Below are 18506 nucleotides of genomic sequence, written 5' to 3' on the forward strand. Positions count from 1 at the left end.
CAGCATGTTTTGCCTTTTTTTTTTGTCAGGTTTAATAAACAGAGGTAGACAAAACTTGAATGCATTATTCTCTTAACTAGGGTTTCACTGATGATATTCTGTACGTGTACTCCTGGTTTCATCCACACAGTGTCACTATAAGGAGCAAAAATGAAAGCATCAGCATACTTCACTCTTCTGCTTGGATTTGAACATTCACTCAGTAGCTTCTGTCACAAATATTTTAAGCTTTTTGGGTTTTTTTTAGTTTTCAATGATACAGTATGTAAGGGCATGCTGTTACAGCATGCAAAGGCATGCTGTCAAGTGATGACTTTTAAACTGCTGTAAAATATGATTCAGATTAAACTATAATACAGCAATCTTTGCATGACAACGTTCCCCTCGCTACTGAGAAGACACTATCCATTCTGATCAGGTAACTAGAATGTACCTCAGGATCTGAATATGGACAATAAGACAATTATTTTGTGATTTTCCTCTGGACTTGAAAGTACTCGATGTTCACTGGCCTCCTAAATGCTTTTCCTTCACACCCCTTCACCCAACCATCAACCCAACCAACTTCTTCTTTCAAGTATACACATATAAAAGGGAAGATTTTCCTCATGATTTTCACACATGATGAATTTATGCCCTGAAACACCAAATAGATCTACCAATCTGAGATTTAAATTTACGAATGCTGTTACTGATTGTCGCAATATCTGAACTTGATTTCAGAGTAATTTATAGAGTGCATGCTTTGCTTTTAAAAAAATAAATAATCTTAATAGGGGTTGACATTACTATTATTAAAGTCAAAGACAAAAATAAAATGTGAAACATTTGTATTTCTTTTTCTGTGCCTTTTCTCAATTCAGCCTCAGAGAGTACACTGACCTGCTTACTTCCCACTTCCACTTGTGCTTCTTCAGAACTTGGTGCAAAGCCATGCTTTTAGCTGGTCTTCGAACAAAAATTTTGAACTCAGAATATAAGAAAAAGCCAGTTGTTGTAAGATGCTGTTTTGCTCCACACACCTTGAAAAGCTCTGTGTTGAGCTGGCAAGGTGCAACAGTTCTGCCTGAGGTGTCCAGCTGAGGCTTGCACCTCAAGGTCAGATACAACTGCTACAAAGACTGCTCCTTCAGTAGCCATCATAGTCTAACTGAACTGTTCTCCAAAAACCGTCCTGTTGTTATGGCATCATCAGGCAGATGTGTATTTCCAAAGCTTATGAGTCACTTGCTGGTTCTCTAAACACCAAACTCCTGAAAATAATATGTATTTTTCAATAGCATTTTTATTTGGGATGTTCTTCAAGGGAAAAGGAACCAAACTTAGCTTTAAAGAAAATACACTGGCCACATTGAATCTAAAATGGGATTAGACTTTTCTTTATAGCTCACACAGTAAAATCCATCAGATATGGATTTTGGCATGTGAGATAAAAGTTTACTTATCAAATATTTCATACAGATTTTTGACTTAAGAATATACTGCCTGTGAACGAGTCCCACATTTACCTGGCAGTCATTTCAAAGGAGCTATTATAGTCTATGCAGCCAATTATTCTCAGACTAAAATTCCTAAATAGGTTTTGACTTGATGGACCATAATGACTCAGAAAAACCCATTTAACAGTCTGTCTTGTCAATGGTGCCTGCATTATGCCAGCAGAGACAGGGCATGACCCTGCACTCCTAGCAGGGGGAAAATAGCCTGTTGACTTTAATGGGAACTTTATCTCACTAAAGGAGATGGGAAAGAAAACTGCATAAAAGCTCTCTCTTATTTGCATGATCTTCTACAAACTGGGCCAGTCCATACCTCTGAAAGCTGCAATAACTCTGAGGAAGTCATTAGGACTGAGCAAACAAACCATCAAAAACATTTTAGAAAGTGAGTGTAAAATCTCTTTTTTTCCAACAATAGCCCTAATGCTCAGGAGCCTTTAAAGAAAAACAACGGGCAAGCCCATGAGCTGTGTATCCTGAACAAAAGAGACAACAATTAATGTTGTCATAGCAAAGCCCCTTGCAGAAGGAACTATGTATGAGTGGACCATTGTATTCCAGTCCCTCTGTAGGGAGCTGTGGTGTTCATACATTACAGTTTATTACGGGCAGGGGCGCGGGGCACAGATGAGTTTTGGCCTCTTGGCTGAAGGCAGCAGCTTCCACCAGAGCACAGGGCCAGTCAACTGCCTCATGTTTTTCCAGGGAAACACAACTGGCCAATGTGGAGGTGGGAAAATTCCTACTGCCTCCTTTCTCCAACCCTCAGCTGCCTACTTCTGCTTTCTGAAATTTGTCAGTCAAATAAACCCAACTGCTCAGCCAGCTGCCAACAGCCCTCAGGAATTTGGCTTGGAGATACCCAGAGGGCATAATGAGAACTCAGATTAGGCTCCACAGAAGAGCTCCAGGCTCCATACAAACACCAGCTGGTCTCCTAGTCAGTCTCCCAGCTCAGCAAGGATGACTTGCACAGTGATGCCCACACTGAAGCTCACCTCCTGTCTCTCCCATGCCAACACCTAAACTGGTGGTGACTCACTCTAGGAAGCTGAACCAGAAGGGAAGGTGTCCCTCTGTTTTAAAGCAAACAATCACAGCCATGAAGGTTATCCCAGTGTTGGTGGGAGTGAGGGAGAAGGTTAGGTGCTGCCAAAGCAGGGACTTAGGTCAATCAAACTGAATCTTGAACAAAGGTCCTTCACAAATTCTGCAGACTGACATTTTACCCCTGGAAATTTGAAAAAACAGCCATATTTCCAAGCATCTCATAAGGCACACCTTGAATCACAACACTGCACTGAATTCAATATATTTCTGACTGCCAGACATCTGAATAGTGTAGACAGTCAACAAAAAAAAGAACTGTACTACTGGCACAGAATAAAGAAAGCATTTGAGGGAGACACTGTGAGTTCTTTTGTACATGGGATCCATGAGAAGATGGGTGTTTAACAGAACGAAGGACACTGAATATTTTCTTCAAATAACATTGTAACTTTCAATCTTGTACCTTTGAGATTCTTCTTACGAAACATGCACAATTCTGTTCAGGTTTATGGAATTTTTTTCTGTAAGGGTAGCATTTGGGATTCACAGTTAAATTTACGTCATCTTTACAAGTCATTGCTCAAGTCCACATCCACCTTTGCTCTTTGGTACACAGCAAGATTAAAACCCAAGCTACTCTAATATGCATTTACTGACAGCAACTTCACTCAAAGACCACCTAGGATTAAGAGTCCTCTGACAAGTGGAGACATGTTCAGGAGAGCTTTTCATAGCTGGTGTGGTGAAACAGGATGGAGTCAACATGTGAAGGTTTCAGTTCCCTCTAAGATATCCGACTATAATTACTGCTTGTTTACTGCCAAACTCATCATGACACTTCAGTCAGGGAACATGACAGGACACTATGGAGACTTCAGGAAAATCCTTCAGACCGTACTCAGGCAACCAGTAATTGCATAAAGTCCATGGCTTTTGCATGAGTTAGCACTGCAGGACTCGGCAACTGGAGTTCCAAATTTGGAAAGTTTTAAAAATTAGGAAGCAAATGGGACACAACTGCATGCTGCAGTTTTGTCTGTGTTTTCAATGCTTCTATAGGCCTCCTTATTCCCAGAACTAAGACAAACCTCAGCTGCCCCTAGGATGAGAAAACAGAAATTGAAAAACACATAGCACGTTTTACCTCTCTTGCATGGGTGGAAGTTGTATCCAGCTGTTAAACCTGGGATCGTATCGGCTAACAAAGTTTGTACTGTGTTTCCCTGTAAAGATAGATTATTTTGACACTCAGCTGTTTGTTTCATGTATTTAACATCATGATTGTAATATATATTACATATACTTCACAAGTTGACACCTTTTATGAAGGGTTCCCCCTTTTACAACAATGTATGATTAAACTGTGTGTACAGTAATAATTCAACAAATGGGGCACTGCAAGGCTTGAATTAGCAGTCACTAGCAGTAAAAGCAGATAGCGATTATTCTTGGTCTTTGTAATAAGATCTTGAAAATGTGTATTTAAATTTACTTACACAAGCTGTGGTATTTTCACAGCCACAATAAATCACAGCACTAAACAAAATTACTGCCCGAAGAGGGCATCCCCACAGTACTTTTATGACTAGAATTTTGTCAGGTAAAAAAATTAAAGGGAGAACACATTTTGTCTTTCTCCTTACATCTTCTCTGTGTGGAACATAGCAAAAACCCATTGTGCAAATAACCAGGAGCTGCTTAAGCCATCAGCATGGGGTATGCAGTGTTTGCACTAGAGAGTTTATTCTACCATGTACTTTCAGTGTAAGTTAGAAGGAATTACAGATGTGCATCGAAGGGGGAATACACTCTTAAGAGTTTTATTCCAACTCTGTTAGCTAAAATATGAAGCATGAGCAACATACACCAGCTAACTAGCTTCTCCCTGCTGTCAAGCCCAAGAACTGTGTTCATGTCTTCACGATATTAAGATTTCACCTTATTTTACATGCAGATTGACACCAAAGCAAGAAAACTGAAGCAAGAGAGTGCATGGCAATTTCCTGTAACACCTGAGACTTCAATAGATGAGCATTTTGAAAACGGAAACCTTTGTTTATGTATGTCTGACTAAAAAATTGAATTAGAGGCTTCACAGGCCAGCAGAATAACCTAACTGCGTATGTCACAGTTCTATAAATGGTCACTGGGCATTCTACAAGGTGAATATTTTTGCATCAGACAAGCCTCTGCAGGATTGGCTCGCTTTGCCTGCTTCATTCCACACTTACTTCAGCATGTGTAAATACACCATCAATACAGTAGAGAAGAATAACAATACAGCTAGAATTCATAGTAGTAAAAATTTAAGTTCATGTTCTACAAGAAAACAGAGAAAGAAACCACACTGACCGCTTTGAAAGTAAACTGATTTCCCAGCCATTTTATAAGCATGTTCTATATGAGGAGGGTAAAGCAGAAGACTGATGAATAATGCAGCATTTCCCTTCAAATCCAGCATGGTGCCTAACAAGGACCATGCTGAGTGCCACTCAAAGACATGACCATCTCAGCACCACCTCAAGACACAGGGTGAGATTCCCCTACTGTAAGGGCTACTGGTCCTTCTGCCACTGGGCTTAGTGAAGTGAGGCTTGGCTTTTGGTCCTTATCTGGATTCCTTTAGTCTACACAGACAATTTAGAAAAAGAGCCATTGAGGGCTATAGATTCAATAAGCAGCAAAACAGTAACAGCGAGCTTGAACAGGTTCTAGGTTTTACTAAATGTCTAAGACATTTACTCATCTCTTTGTATTTCAAAAAGCAGGAATTAAAAATAATATAAATATTGATCCTAAGTTTAAACTTCTTTTTTTTTTTTTGTTTTTTTTTAGGTTTTAAGGCTGCTGTATTAAACTACATCCTTCAGAGTTACTGGGACTTCAGTGCTCATTAGTTATACAGCAGCTTGTTCATTGTTGTCATACAAGATCTATAATTTGGCTGCCTAACACGTGTCATACACATAATCACTACAAACACCATGTATGTGGAAGATTGTAAAGTGCAGGGTAGAAGAAGGGTTTAGTAAGCCTAGACTGGGAGGGCAGGATACAAATCTGGGTCCTTCACAGGAAGGGAGATGAAATCAAGCTAGAACAGTCACAGAGAAGAGCTACTATGGCAACAGGAAGAACAGAAAGTTTACCTTATGGCAGGAGACAAAGAACTTGGCCTGTTGCACCTAGAAATACAAAAGCTGAAAGGGGATAGGAGTGCTGCCTGTAATACTTTAGAGGAACAAATCTCCAGGAGGGGAAAAACTGTTAAAACTAAAGGCCAGCCTTGGCATGGGAACAAGGTGATTTAGACAGTCAAAGAATACATTTTATTGGATATCAGAATAAGGCTCCTAGTTATTTAGAGCAATTGGATTCTGTAACAGCTTTCCAAGAGGAGTAGTGGAGGCTGGAAATCCAACTGCTTTTCAAATGTAGCTTAGAAAATTTACAAAAAGGGATTATATGATGCCTGTGACTGCAGGAAAAGGACTTGGTGACCTACTTAATCTGCCTGATGTAACTGGTTTGACTGCAGTTTAAGTCTGGAGCTCAGTTTGAAAGAGAACTCTATCTATGTTTCGCTTTGCTCATCAGCCAGGAGATTGCACATCTTAGGATGCACCTGTTCTGTCAGAACACAGAGCTGGGGACAAGCAAACAAAAATCAGGATTAGCAAATCAGGATGATGGCACAAAAGGAGGCAGATACTGTTCTCTGCTCTGCAGCCATGCTAGAAGGTGACGGGCTCTGAAGGTTATGAAGGTTGGTCTTAAATCCATGCCTGTGTTGTGCACCCTGCTTTCATCAGTGTTTACTCATGCAAGAACCCCTTGTGACTGGAAAGGCATAGCTACTGGAGGATGCAAAAAAGTGAGAAAAATGTCTCCCATACTTTGTGGGTTGTCAGGAAGTCAGTGGAGAATGAAGGGGGCATGAGCACTCCTTGGGGTCCACACAGTTTCTCAAGAACCAGATGGTCTGATGGCTAAAGCAACGCCTTACCATTGCCACCATCTCTAATATAATTCTTTACATTGGAAAAAACACCTGGAACAGTCTAATTTGAAGCAGAAGCTTTGTAAAGCCTTGGCAAGATGATTATGATTCCAGGTAGGTCCATCTGAAGTCCCTCCTGTGCTCTAAGGATAGCAGACAAGGGCCTTTACATAAATTCAAGTGGGCATGTCTGAGCTGCCCCCATGTAGCTGCACATTTAGAGCAAAATGGTTACAAGAAAGAATATGCCCAGCACAGGATGTAGTTTATGATTTCAGGTTCACTTTCAGTGACAAGTATGATCCATTTGATAAAGAGATCACTACAGCAATGCTCATACCTTTTTTATGGCTATCTTCTCTATGGAAAAAATCCCAGCACTGGTATTCACAGGTCAGGGAAATTGGAAGATGTCTTTAGCAACATCTTCAGCCCAGGAGTTGACCCAGATCTAGGCAATTTTAGGCCTTGGGTACTATTCATCTCACAAACAACTGTGTTTGACTCCTATCTCTGATGCAAGATATGCACCCCTTCTACCATCTCTCCATCACCTTGCAAGTCAGTTTCCACATCTTCAAAATGTGGGTAATTACACTTCTTTTCTTTTACCCTTCATGTGACATGGCCATTTAATTATAAACTGTCTGGAACAAGGTCTGCCTGTCCATATGCCTACCACCAAATACAACAGGGGTCCTCACTGGATGGATGTGGCCAACGATCCTAAAAGAAATTGTCATTAGTGATATTGCACTGTCTCTTGCTTCAAATTAAAGACATTCAGCAATATTCAACAATAGAACTAAGGGGCCCTTCTCCTAAGACATATAGTGATATTCTTAACTACACCAGAAACATGCTTATAGGGTGGCCTGGATTGTTTGTCTCAGGTTTTAGGGAGTGAACAGATGTAACAATTTTCTATAATTTGGTTTGGTGCAGATGCTGAAATGGGGCATTCACAATAAAATATATGCAGTATATGTAATTTCAGCTGGATCCTCTGGTGTTTTAAAGTAAAAATGTGTACCTGCAAGCTGTTTTATGGTTTCTCAGTCATAATTATCTCTGTTACACAGACTGCTACAACTACAACTCTTTCTTCATGTGCAAGCTTTTTAACAGTGTCTTGACAATTCTGTGAATTTTGCAAGGCATGGTATTCTCCTTTTACTTTGCTCAGAAGCCTGTTAAATTGTTTAATTTCTCTTTGCGGTAAATTTATGAAGTAATCAAATGAAAGAAGGTAGCAGCAGATAATCTATATGAGAAGCTCTTGCACAAGACTGAAAAAAGAATCAGTTTAAGAATCTCAAAGTCTAGATAATTAACACATTAACAACTTGAGCTGAGAGTATCTTGTTTGACAATAGAAAAGAAGCATTCATCTACTGCAATTGCATTATTATATTATGACTGGAAGGAGCCTGGAAATGAAGGTTAAAATTCTTAACAGCTGCTGCCTGGTGCATGCACTTGAAAGAGTCTGTTCTGCTGCCTGTGGCATTTCTCAAGGGATGTGGGAGCTGATGAATGACAGAGATGCTAATGCTAAAGTACCAGATATTTATTACATCAATACCAAACAGTAGCCTTTACTAGGTTCAACAATTAGGCTGAAGGTCCTCAAAATCCCTTGCTAATCACTACATCAGCTGACCTGACAGCCAGGGAGGCACAGGAATGCTCCCTTTGCCTTTTAGTATTCTGTACATACCATTAGGGTTCCACTGGTCTTCTCCTCCCAGCACGAACAAGAAGTTTTCCACTTCCACGACGCAGTGATGGGCACTGTTGTATGGCATAACTGCAAACAAAGCAAGAATTCCTTGTCAGCTCAGGATACTGATTTTATCAAATATTTCCTCTTTACCATCTGTACAAAATAATATGAGAATGTCACCCCAGGCATGTACAAACACTGACTTTAGCAGCAGACAAAGCCACTTATTAGTAAACTTATGCAATTCAATTTTGGAAATAATTAAGGAAAAAAATCAGGAATTCTGGTCCCTCAGTGTCCCCTCACCTGCCCAACTACCATACATGCTGATCTAAAAAGAACTTGTCAAAGGGGGTGAAGTTGCATGATATTTCCCTGAAAATAAGCAGATGCTAGGAATCCTAGTATGCTAGAAAACATTAAAAAAAAACTCAGCCATGCTTTGTTCTGCTGTTAATGTTTCCACAAGAAGAGTCAGTATGTTCAGTAGCTTTCTATTACACAGCAATGAACAAGCTGCATTTCCATACAGTTTTAAGTTTTTAAATTAAGGTCCTGCTGATTTAATGCCTTTTCCAAATGTATACGCTTAATTTCCTGTACAATGTCATTAGCAGCACGATCACACATCTTCTATTCATCTAATCAGGAAGCCCTTTGTTAACAAAGATCAAAACTGTAGCATTAGGTTTGCAAAATCCCTTTTTTATTGGGAGGGGGAGGTATCATGATTACTATGGACCAGCTACAGATGCAAACATGTATTTCTTAATATTTACTTTTTCCACTGCAAATGGTAAAATGCAAAAACAAGGATTACATGTACATGGCACAGATATTACTGCAGTGTGCCATACCCACTTTAATGATATTATATGGAAAATGCAAATTTATACAGCATTAGTTACTATACCACATAGAGTAGTTTTGGCCCAGTGGCACCAGTAGGAAAAATGATGTCCTTGTTCAGCTCATCATATGGGCACCTTAAATCTAGGTGAGGACAAATGGGGAGGTGATGTGCATGTACAGGCAGGGAACTTATTGCTTGACACGGATCAACAGAGCACTTAGGAAACCAGTGCAGTGGGAAATCAATATGACTCAGGGCCAGCTCTTACCTTGTGCTCTTTTGCCAATGCCAAAAAAAAAAAAAAAAAAAAAAGAGAGGCAGCTTATCTCACACTTGGATTATTTTGGGTGATATATCTCTCATTTCATTTGTTTTATTATCTTTTATTTTTCTCAGAATGCAGTTGTGCAGTATAGCATATGCAAATAATAATAAGAAGAAATACGCACAGCTTTGCTATTTAGGACACATTTTCTTAAAGATCAAGTGGGCTCATTTAAGCTTCTTACTGAAGTTTTTGCCTAGGCAATGATGAATAAATAAGGTATGTTTTTAGCTTCTAGTGAAGGTCGAATATCTTTTTCATAGTCTGTGCTCTTACAAGTCATGTAAGTGAAGCTAGGCAGCCAGGTACAGTGAAAGTTCATTAATTAAGGTTATTTGTTACTGATTCAATTTATATTAACTGGGAACTAATCTCACTGCAAAAGATTTTATACTACCTAGAGATTCCTACAGTAGGATGAAAGAATGAAGTCCATTTTTGCTATCTTTTGAGACACATATCATCATTATCTCACTCTTTAGTCTTAGACATTTTCCTATTTTAAAATCATCTCTCTCAAAACCACAGAACTTTTCTTGATTTTGTGGATGCTTGTAGTAAATAAAGAATTTTGTCTCTCATGAGAAATTTGCTGCCTTTCTTGGATGTTTTTTGGGACCCTTCATCTCAAGAAGAGACTCTCCAGGATCAGTCTGTAAGGGCTTCAAGTTTTAAGTAATACAGTGCTCTATTACAGTTTCCAATCAGGTCCAAGCTGCTGGTTGCACCCTCAACCTCTTCTATTGGTCAGTCTGGAGAGCTCCAGCATTTACAGGAAAAACTGTCTGCAGGCAGCACACATGCATATTTTTTCCGTTGTGTTTTCACTTTTGCAAAAAATTTGTGTTTATTTATCCTCCATATTGACACGAACAGAATCAGCAGAGGAAGAAATTCTGCTTTAAGCTTTTCTGCTGTTACCATGCATATAAGGTATGCAATAAGACTCCCATAATTATTATGATAATTAAACCTTGAAAACTAATGGCTTAATCCTGGCTCCTACTGAAATTGATGGCAACATTCCCACTGATACAGGATTGGGCCCAAACAACCCAAAATACTGTCCATAACTCATAGGAAAGCTAAAAGGAGGCTCGCCTTAGAAAGAAGGGTAGTATTTGGCCTTCAGAAAGAAAGGTGACTGCAATAAAACACTGCAGACCTTTACTGTGACCTTTGTTTCTCTCAGAGCTTTGGGAAAACTGTTCTCAGTCTCATGAATCTACCCATGGGACTGAAGGGAGCTGGACAAAACAGGGAGAATGGAGCAGCACTGTGGACATCGAAGAAGGAAGGGACTCTAACTGAGAAATCAACCACCTCACAGTCTTTCTCCTTGACCCCTCAGAACTGGGAGTTATACACAGATATCAAAACTATGTGAATGAACAATTTTTTTTTTGTCATAAAATATCCCTTGAAGGCACAGAAAACTTGCACTAAAAACCATGATTCTTGTGAATATACACCCAGATAGGACCTAACTTTTCATAGACAACTTTTCATAGCCAAAATTACATGTCAATGAGCATGTTAAATTCAGTGTCTGGTAGTAGCAATCTTCTCAAACTCACTGGGCTTGCCAGGGTGTAACAGGAAGAATTTGGCCCATCACACAGTCTGGCCAAGCTGCTGCTTTAATTAATTTTATATGAGTCTTTGTCCGCTGTTTGGCTTTAATAGTGTGAAAATCCCATCTTCTCATTTTTTTATCTCAACTCATTGGAACACCTGCCTGCCCCACAAAAAGGGTATTTGAAGAGAAGTTTGTACGCCACGCTGAAACACAGCCCTGCATGAGTTTTTAGCGTGTCAGTCAGTGAGTTAGAGGGAAAGGGTAAGGAGAAGCTAATCAGGATGAAATGAGATTAAAGGCTGTCTAATTTTACAGCAACTGTGATCCATCAGCCACTGTGAAAGTGACAGTGGAAATGAATGATGGAGACAGACAGGTGGGGCTGTACATTTCACTGATTTATCCTCAAATGCACTGGGCCTTATTTTATTGAGTGAACATGACCGCATTTATCATGACTGTCATCTAAACCCACTTCCCTCCATTTAAAAAGGTCACTTTACTAGGAGGGAGTAGGATAGAGGCACTTTCAAAACAGATTTAAAATTTAATAACACATGTTTATAAAACCCTGGGCAAAAATTCTTAACTTTATTAAAGACCAATTTAAAAAGAAGGCGAAAACAGTGTTAAAAGGAGGAGAAGATAAAAAAAGCCATGGTCATCTGAGAAACATGGCAAGGTAATAGGTGCCAGGGAAATATGTGAGATAGACAGATATAACTAGAGTAGTTGCAGTGGGCAGAAACCACCTCTCCTAAGTCCCTGCCCCTCACACACATTTCCCCAAAGCTCGGGATGCCCATGCTTTCCTGCACCAAGAGCACAAACACGTGCAAACAGCCCTGCTGAAGACAGCACTCCCACCAGCCTCCTTCCCATGCACTGATGTATGATTGGTAGGAGACGCCTGGTAAGGTGGGAGGAAATTTCTCAGGTACAGATATGTAACATGCAAAGCTGTCTAGGTCAAAACCAAATGGAAGATTTATACTTGAGAATGATCTGGGAGGCAGTGGAGTCCAAGACTGCAGTAGTGTTTGCTAAGAAATACTTCACTACACAAACATCAGTGACATTGTGCAGGAGGTGACACTCAGTTGTTCTTCAGATACAGATGAGGAGGAAGACACAGCAGCACTGCATATTGGGATAGATATCCCCAAAAGAAATTCCTCACAAAGGCCAAAGCTCAGCAAACAAAATGTACCAGACAATGTTCTGGGACCTACTGTCAAAATCAGAGACTACAGGTTATAGCCAAATGCTCATGAAATTAAACAGTCTCAGCTATGAAGCCTGTGAGGTCAACCAGATGCAATGATGCTTCAAAGGCACCTCCATGATACACCTCATGCACCTAACAAGCAACGTGTGCTCTTTGTCTTACCCTGTTTTGCTTAGTTTCTGCAAATTATTGCACATTTAGGAAACAGCATCTGGTTGTTCTCCACAAATTAATCAAAGGGTCATCAGTTCCTCCTCCTCCTTACACCTTTCCCCATCTATTGTCACTTCAACACTAACTACCAGGGAAAAAGGGAAAACTAGAATAGCACTTCTCAAGACAGAAGGAGAATGAGATCAGGTCCCAGGAGATCTGAAATCTGTGATACAGGCTATACTGATTCCCCTGCTCTGCTAAAAATTCCTTCCAGAAATTCTACTCGATTCCTCTACTCAAAAAAAAAAACCAAACCCAAAACCCAAAACCAAAACAAACAAACAAACAAACAAACCACACACAAAAAAAAACCACCCCAAAACACATGAAACCCCCAACCCCTAACCAACCAAAAAAAACCCCAAAACCAAACCACAACAACAAACAAAACCCCAACACCATAGATTTTTCACTGCCCTGAAGCAGTCAGCTGCTTGAGATACAGGAGGTACTGTAAGGAAAGCCAAGAAATCTCTTCCTCAACTGCTGCACAGCTTGAGCATAGCCCCTTCAAGACTCAGTACACACCAAGAAGTCATGCTCAGCATCTCTAATGACCTGTGCAGATGACGCAATAGAGTGTTTCCAGAACAAAGATGTCATTATCAGAGGACATATGGATTCAATAATGACCTTCCACAATATTAACAGCCTATCCTATTGACTACACAATATACAACTACAGCTTCTTGAAAACTGGTTTTTTCTGCAGCTCTAAAGAGGGCAGTGCAATGAGAGATGTCTCTTTCCAGCACAGAAGGCACCCACAGACTCACTTTAGGAGACTGTGATTTGTACATGGCAGAGACACAATTTTCATGCAGAAACACAATATTCATTTCATTCCCAACACTATCAACAAAATGCTGGGCAGACCACAGCTAGTCCAATTATTTCCTGAGAACAAAATATCACATACTGTTCACCTTTCTGTGTTTCATACATCATTTGCAGAAAGACTACGCATTTATTACAGAATGTTACTTGTTATTTCTCACCAAGGAGGTTATATAAATAAACACTACGATTCCTCTGTGAATTGTTCTCTTCAATTGTTTGTTATTTAATAACTGTGGGGAAAGACTGGCCACAACAAGTATGAAATTCTAGCCTCAGTGAACATGGTGGTAGTTTTGCCCTGCCTTTAAAGGCATCAGATATTCATCCACTGCCATTTCTGCTCAAAAGATAATGAAAGAAAGTTAAAATAATGATCAACATAGATGGAAAATACCCCTGTTAATATTCTTTGCCAAACTGCATTTTGTCACCTCAAATTCAAGGAAATACATGCAAAACGTTTTTTCTAGTAACATACAAATCCCAGCCTTGAGTCTGAGCTCAGCTCATTAGGGGAAGGCTGGGACCATCCAAAAGCAGTTACCATAAGCAGAAAGTTTTATGATGAAGCACTGTTGCCTCAAAGTCACCTTTGAGGGAATATAACTGATACAGTTCTGGTCCAGCTGCACCACTGAGAACATCATCAGCTCAGCTGGAAACCTCACCACCTCTTCCTTCCATGCCAGCTTTGTGGCAACTTCATTCAAGCCATCACAAGTAGGATGGGCACAGAGCTGCTGAGTTCATCTAGGATACAGTCCACACTTCTACTGAGGCTACAGACAACATAAGTACCAAGAAAGAGTCATCTGAGCAGATCCAAGTCTATTCACAACACAGTGAATGACATTTCATGTCAATTACGGTATTTCCCATTGTGAAGATACTTCTTCACAAATTTTTTTCCCATTCAAATGTCAAGAGTTATTCTTTTATACATTCAGCCAGACTTTTTAACACCAGCCAAGTTTTTCCAGAGGTCAGGGAAATCCTTGGTTTAGCTGTTTTAGTGAGCAAAAATTTTTGCATGTGACCATCTAAAATAAGACACTTAAATTCATGCTGACACAACAGATCAGGCAAACATAACATCAGGAATAGCTGACATGCTCAGCTCCCTCCTGAGATAAATTGTTTAAAGTTACTTGGACAAAAGTTCTGAGTACAGTCCTGTCTGTTTCTGCAGGTGAAATTCATCCTATGGGAGAACGTTCTATGGGCTTTCAGCAACATATACATTTGACTGCTTGCATGGACAAATTTTATCCATACATTTTCAGAGCTGCAAGCACTAATTTGGATTTAATTTGAATAAAGCTGTCTACTTGGATCAACAGTGTTTAAATAAGGTAGATAAATACTGCACTGTCAACTTAAAAACTGATATTCCTGTATCAAAAACCAAAAACCTGACACAATCTTCCCCATGAAGTGCATAGAAAACCTATGCACATTCTGCTGTGCTCCCCTGCTGCCTCCCCCATGGGAATGACTCTGTGCAGCTGAGCTGCTGATGCAGGTCTGAGAAGCTCATGTAAGTGAATACACCAAAAATCTTGGCACAGCTTGGAGAAGAGGATGCAATGCACAGTCCTGTAGAAAGGTTCAAAGTGACGCTTTTTCTTGTTTTATTATTCCCTGCTTACCCACCTACCTGCTGAAGGTTGCCCCCCACCATCCAGATACCCCACAGATTTCCAGAGAGCATTTATCAAGAGATACTTGTCCACCACCATGAGTTATGCAATGCTACCTCAGTGATGGCTGCCCCCCAGTAGAATATCTTGTGTACCTACTCAGGCCTGGGTTTACAGTCGCTGAAGTGGAGCCCAACATGTATTCCTGGGAAATGACATCTTGTCACATCATAACAGTCTCATGATGTGACATTTTGCACAACAAAAGCTTCTCATGGACGAAATGATGAACAGTCCCTGATGGGAGAAAACCACTGCAGAGTTGCCAGAAAGCTCTGGAAAGAAATACTATTTTGTCCCAGCGGGGGCTTTCAGATTCTCCAAGATGTCAGCTCAAGGACATGCATTCCCTTCTCCAACAGTGCCATGGGGAAGAACACTGTAACCAGGAGTGGTGTGTTAATGCCCAACTGCTTGTGACCAGTTGTACTCATTTATGGCCCAATTTCTACTTGACCTTGAGATGCACACATTCTCCTGGTCTCCTCTGAAGGCAACCTTCCAAGCTCAGAACAATCACAGCCCCTCTTTGTGTTCCCCTGACTGGATCCTGTTGATGCTCCTTGGGGACCCATGTCTTTAAAGGCACTCATCACACGCAGCAATATCTTACTTGGCCCCTACCACCCCAAGTCTTCCACAATCTTCTCTCTCAGTCTCACTACTCTGCTCTCAGCTCTTGACTGACATACAATTTTAGAGTTATTTAGGGTTTTGTTTCTTCCCACTAACTCTCAAAGTCATTTCTGGGAAATAAAAATGTGATTTTCCATTTGGAAAACTCTACATGGAGGAAGGATATACCCATATTTCACCCTATTAAAAAAGCAGTTTTGATACACCTAAGTTCATTCATAACAGATGAAATGGAATTCACTGCTAAAATTCACTGCTACAGATTTTTCAAGTTTTCATTTTAAATACTTTGATATTTACAAATGTAAGGTTTTGTTTACAAGGAAGTCCAGCCTATACCTAAAGCACTAGACGTAAAGCAGAATATGGTGGAAGGATCTGTCCAATGCCTACCACCTGGAAAAAAAAATCTTCCTTTCCCGGAAGAGATCTACTTCATATGGGTATCTGAAGAAAAAAGCCTGAAAGTCCAACATGCCTAACTTCAGCATGCCCAATCACAGCATGCAGAAGCAGGACTGTCCACACAGTAGCTAGACGAATACAAATACAGAAGGAAGCACAAGAGCTGAACCACATACATTAGGAAACACCAAAGACTACTTTCTCCAACAGAAACAAGGCAGAAATGTTTCTCCCCTAGACCTCTCTCCACAGCTGAGCTCCTAAGGAAGGGAGAGACAGACCCACAGAAAATTTTCAAATTCAGGGTAGGAAATTACGTAGGCAGCAAAACCCCACACTTAGGTAAAATTTGCACAGATTTGCTTTGTAAATCTATACACAGAAGACAAAATAAGTATGTATAGCTGAAAAAAAATCCATTAATAGATGTGCACTAAATTTATGTTAATTTTCTTCTGCTTTGTATGAAAACAGTATTTTCATAAAAAACCAGCTGTGAAAAATGTGTTGTGATGCCTAGTCATAACAATCCCAAAACTCCACTCCATGTAAGTACTCATAACCCTGTGTTTTCAAAAACTTTTTGTGGATTTAGAAAGCATCCAGTCAGGAAACAGACCGAAAACCACATTTCTCAAAACTGAATACCAAGTTGAGTATCACGGCACAAGTGGCTGCTATTTAAATCAAGAGGTGTCAAAATTCATGGGCTGAACCACATTCACACAGAATCGCAAATAATTCACAAATCACACACTAGTGCATGTCTGTGGGCTGCTGACAAACAGGATGAAAGGTCATGTTAATTCAAATCACTGGCCGTGCTGGCGCTGCTGGATTCAACACAGACAGCAGACTAAAGTAAAGCTGTTGTGATCAATCCCTAAGACTTAAAAAATACCTAACTGTGTATTTTATAATATAATAATATATTTAATATAAGTATCCTCAAATAGCTTGCATCTTTTGTTGAAGACATTTATTTTGCAAAGAGAATTGTTCAGGAAGGTGTACTTTTCAGTTAGGTGAAGGAAAGCGAGGACTGACACAGAGTCTGCATGAACGAAACTGGGACTTGCTGTGCTAGTAAACGTGGCTTGGAACAGGTTCTATGGGAGACTGAACTGAAGAGGGAATGAAACAGAAAAGGGCAAGGATGGATCAGGACAGGTCAGAGGGGACACAGCAAAAGTACAGGGTCTGAAGGAAGAGACAGAAAAATCTGCAAACACAGCAGCACATACTGATCCAGAACTCTGAGTCCTGCAGTCTTCACATTCCTCTGCCGTCAGCACATCTGAGTGGAACCCAGTCATGTTTACACCCCCTGGCTCCCAGGAGAACCTTCCTGAAGGTCCAGTCCCATGCACACCAGAGGTCTGTGGAAACTGCCACTGCAAAAAACACTTCAGCCCCTTCTTGTCTCATGATCCATCATTCTTTGTGATGGCCTGCGCACACATGAAGCCAAAAAATAAACAATCGAGAAAACATTATTTTTTAAGGTGCATTGAATTTAACCCTGATCTGTTCCCCACCAGGCTTCCCTGCCAGGCCCTACAAATTGGAGTGAGCGGGAGTGCGAGGCCACGAGAAGAAGTGAAGGACTGATGTATTAACAGCAGCACCAGTTTGGATCAGCTTGGAATGGTTGTGAAACTACAACCTCAGCACATAATACCAAGCCATTGAAATGGGTTTAACCCAGGGTTGCTGTGGCCCTGTCCCTCTCACAGCCCAGGCAATCCTGAGCCCTCCAGTGAGTCCTTTCAAAGCAAGAACCTGGCAGAAAAATGATCCTGAAAAGAAGAAAGTATATTTTCATTTCAGTTTAAGCTGTTTGTTTTCTACAGCTACCCATTTCTCCTGTTCTGAGAACACTGATTATCTGTGCTTCATTTTCAGAGCCTGATACACAGGAGCACTCTGTGCTCACTGCTGTTACAGAAGTAGGTGGTAGAGGCCATCTAGAAAGCATGGTCTGAGGGGGTCTTAAAATAGGCACCCCAAAATAAAGGATACCTTTTACTTTAATCACATTGCACCTCTGTTCCTCATCTGCAAAATGGGAACAATGATGGACCATGCTCCTCACAAAGAGGATGGTACAAAAATGAATACAATGAACGCCCATGAAGCAGCTGGCCTCTGTTGTTGTGAAGTCTGTGAAGAAAACCTTGTGAAAAGATTCCATCTTCTGAAGAGTATTTCAGAAGCATGTGGCAGACAGGATCTACTTGCTGAACACCAGAGGAGAAATGCTGTGAGCAGAAATTCAGCACAGTCCCTTCTACGCACTGATGTGTGACAAAGAATAGTGTGTGATATCATTGGAGATTTTATCTTAGTGCTTATGCAAACAGAGGCCGAATTAAGGTTGCAGAGGCAGCTTAATTCTCACATTTCTTAACTCCAGAGGGCTTAGTATCGCCGTCTGTCTAACACTCTT

At 40.4% G+C, this 18506-nt stretch overlaps 1 protein-coding gene across 1 annotated transcript in view; it reads right to left on the bottom strand.

Annotated features, from left to right (window-relative positions):
• The window catches only part of KLHL14 (kelch like family member 14), a 61100-nt gene that overhangs the window by 9240 nt on the left and 33354 nt on the right, over positions 1–18506 (bottom strand). Inside the window, exons 5-6 of the mRNA XM_005418376.2 lie at positions 8270–8359; positions 3694–3772 (exon numbers count right to left, since the gene is read on the bottom strand). Coding sequence (XP_005418433.1) covers positions 3694–3772; positions 8270–8359 — 169 coding nt within the window. The remainder of the gene's footprint in view (positions 1–3693; positions 3773–8269; positions 8360–18506) is intronic.

This window comes from Geospiza fortis, unplaced genomic scaffold (assembly GCF_000277835.1).
Source record: "Geospiza fortis unplaced genomic scaffold, GeoFor_1.0 scaffold53, whole genome shotgun sequence".
In the NCBI taxonomy this organism is placed as follows: domain Eukaryota; kingdom Metazoa; phylum Chordata; class Aves; order Passeriformes; family Thraupidae; genus Geospiza; species Geospiza fortis.